Source organism: Diuraphis noxia, unplaced genomic scaffold (assembly GCF_037042655.1).
Source record: "Diuraphis noxia isolate RWA-SAM2 unplaced genomic scaffold, SU_Dnox_SAM2 contig0003, whole genome shotgun sequence".
NCBI lineage: Eukaryota > Metazoa > Arthropoda > Insecta > Hemiptera > Aphididae > Diuraphis > Diuraphis noxia.
This window is the reverse complement of record NW_028301713.1, coordinates 78,166,473-78,169,800: the sequence shown is the minus strand read 5'-3', so window position 1 is coordinate 78,169,800 and position 3,328 is coordinate 78,166,473. Positions and strand designations below refer to the sequence as shown.

Below are 3,328 nucleotides of genomic sequence, written 5' to 3'. Positions count from 1 at the left end.
AATTTACTCATTAAACCGAATTTCTATGAAAGACGAAAGTAAGTATCTACTGCTACTTGGCTACTTTATCTGTGTTTTGGAGTATCAGTTAGTTTTGCGTTATTTATACATGCTGTTACCAATTTACCATTCGCTCATTATCAGACTATCAGAATCAAAAAAAAAAGTTCATGATAATGTGGTATCACAGACTGAAATTTTGGTTGCATTCATATGATTGATATCAATAATTATTTAGTATGGTGATAACCACGGCTTCTGCTATTAACAGTGATATACAACTGATACTCCATAAATGACATATTCTCGCATTAGCTTGCCTTTAAGTCGTCAGTTACAAACAGAAAATTTGGACTTGGTTAAGGCTAAGGATTTAGCTGAAGATGTGTCTCAAGCAGTAATGGAGTTAAGAAAAAAAGCTGAAGCAGAGTTTAAAGAAATTTATACTGAAGTAAACAGAAAATGCGAAACCTTGGGAGTTGCAATCACCATCCCTAGACTTACAAAGAATCAAAAACATAGATCAAATTTCACCACCAACTACAGTGAAGAATATTTTAGGTTATCTATATATATTCCATTTTTGGACAGTTTTTCAAACCAATTAAGAGAAAGATTTTTAGCTCATAAATCACTTGTTAAAAAATTTTCTTGTTTACTAAGTGTTCAAGATGATGATGAAAAAAATTTTGTTGAACTTATAAAAATATATGCAGAGGATATTGTAGTTGATGAAAAAAGTGCAAAGGGTGAATTTTTGGTTTGGAAGCAACAGATTAAAAAGTCCACTCCGAAACATGTAATAGATGCTTTGCTTAACTGTAATTCTATTATTTTTCCTACGATTCACAGGCTGTTGGTTATCTTAGCAACATTTCCTGTCACTACATCTACGAGTAACGTTCCTTTTCAACTCTCCGTAAACTTAAAACATATTTAAGAAATACCGTTGGAGAAAACAGGCTGAATGGTCTAGCTTTAATGAATATTCATAGAGATATACCTATATCTACGGCAGAGGTTATTGATGAACTTGCACTCTAATTCCGTCGCTTAAAATTCACCTAGGTTCTCAATTTATAATAATATATACCATATTATTATTATTATTTCTTTTTTGTGATTAATAAAATAAAAGTTATTATTTTAGTTATACCTAGTATAAAAGTTTTATAAGACTTGAAAATTATACGCATACTAAATATTTACTATAATAATTTACATTAATATATGGTACTTGTTTATGTTATACGGGGGTGTGGGGGGGCAGAGCCCTCCACCTACCAAATGACTATTAAATTTAAAAACACCCCCGTAAAATGAATCCTGGATACGCCACTGCCTATAATCGTTTCTACGACGTTATTTAGGTTTTTCAATTAATAACGTGTTATATTTCATAATTAGTAATTATCTACTACATTATTATATTATTTTATTGATCATCGACGTTGGATTTTTTTTTTTAGTCAGTTTACAGATTTCTATGTACCCACGCACAAAATTATAGAATTATAATTTATCGTACATGTCGTAAATTACAAATAAACAAGTGAAATGCACAACAATATGAGTGGTGTTCAATAAAAAACTAGATCTTAATAAAAACTGAGCTTTTAAATTTTTTAATTATCTTATGAGTCATTAAAATATTCATAGCCGCAAAAATCAAAAACAAATAAGTATCGAAAATATTGTAAAGTTTATCACACATCTAGATTTTGGAACAAAAAATTGAAAAATAGTACTTATGTTTAGGTTTCTATACTTAATGCCACATTTTTAAAATACTAAAATTTAAAATCCACGAAATGTCTATAGTTTCTTTGTATAGCATATTATTTAATCGTATTATCTTTTGTACAAAGCAAACACCTAAACAATTTTTTTTTAAAACTGTTATAGACTTATAGTGTCCATATTCTTAAATCTATTATTTTAACGAAATGTATTTCATTTGCATTAAAATGAATAAAAGTTACATGGACCAATATTTGTTTTTTTCTTTTCAAAATAAGATTTTAAGTGTATTTTAATCACGTTACTTACCTAATTTTTCTTAAAAACGCTTTTATGTTTAAAATTACATTAACGTTTTTAAAAGTAGTGAATTAATGTTTTTTTTTTTTTTTTTTTTAAAGAAAAATACTGAAAAAGTTTATTTTGCTGTAGGTACTTTATTCTTAAATGTATACATTTATTGGTTGCATAATATAACGTTGTGAAAAAAAAATGATAATGGAATAACTTTTTTGTTACCAGTGAAAACAAAGACAGAATAAGTTTAAAAAAAAATTCTCGACGATTGAACGAAAAGAAACAATCATTTGACCCAGTTAAATGGCGTGTTCTGTAATTAATTCTTATACGATTGTTACCATAATAAACCGGGACATAATAACCTGCACTTACCGACTTTTGGTTATCCTATGTGTTGGTATATATATTGAAAAACTATCATTGGCAATTTCTTTAATATTCTATCAAACGTTGTTTTATAGATAGTATAGTATTCATGACAGTTTAAAAATAAAAAATATAGTTTTATTTAGAAACGAATTATCTTAAGTCCAATACTCGATAGTCGATACGCTTGCGGTGACTTATCGTTTTTTTTAAACCTAGAACTTATGTCTAAATTTAAAAATCCATATTGCATAAACATGAACATAATAATACACAGATGTGTTTAAAAGTTAAACAATATAATAATAATAATATACTTTTGTCAGTAGGTATATAATATTTATATATATTATTATATATTATAAGGAACTAGTTTTTTTTTGAATAAAAATATTTCTAATGTGGTCGCAGTATCAAAAAATAAGTGTTCAATTTGAATTCGCTAAAACGGACATTTTAAGTTTTTCGTGAACTAATTATATAACATAAAAACGTTAGTACTCGCGATCCTACGGAAAACGCGAGTTTGTGTAATATTATGCACTTAAACGCATACAATAATAATATATATGATTTAACAAAGACGGAAAATGCCGTTGCTCTTGAAACAAAATGTACATAAAAGTGTCTTTTGTAATGTACCTATATAATGTCCCTTGATAATTATTTGAAACGCACAAACGAATATTTTCTGAAATTATATACAGGTAATTTTTCTTTAAAATAAATATACGCCAGTCCATAATAATTATACGAGTACGTATATTTCAGTATTTGTCGTATTATTTCAATGTTTTCTGGTTTTTACCCTCTGAAATTATATTGTTGTTCCCCAAACATCTGCTAGCCCACGCCGAAAAGCAGTGCAGGATAATAATAATGTATATAATGTTGCAAGTCACGATACCATATTATCGTTCAT

The 3,328-nt window shown here is 27.6% G+C and overlaps 1 protein-coding gene across 1 annotated transcript; it reads left to right on the top strand.

The window, feature by feature from the left end:
- Positions 1–208: 208 nt before the first annotated feature.
- LOC149057794 (uncharacterized) lies at positions 209–940 on the top strand. The gene has a single exon (XM_089223492.1). The coding sequence runs from the start codon at positions 296–298 to the stop codon at positions 938–940; it is 645 nt and encodes a 214-aa protein (XP_089079618.1). The 5' UTR covers positions 209–295.
- Positions 941–3,328: the final 2,388 nt, after the last annotated feature.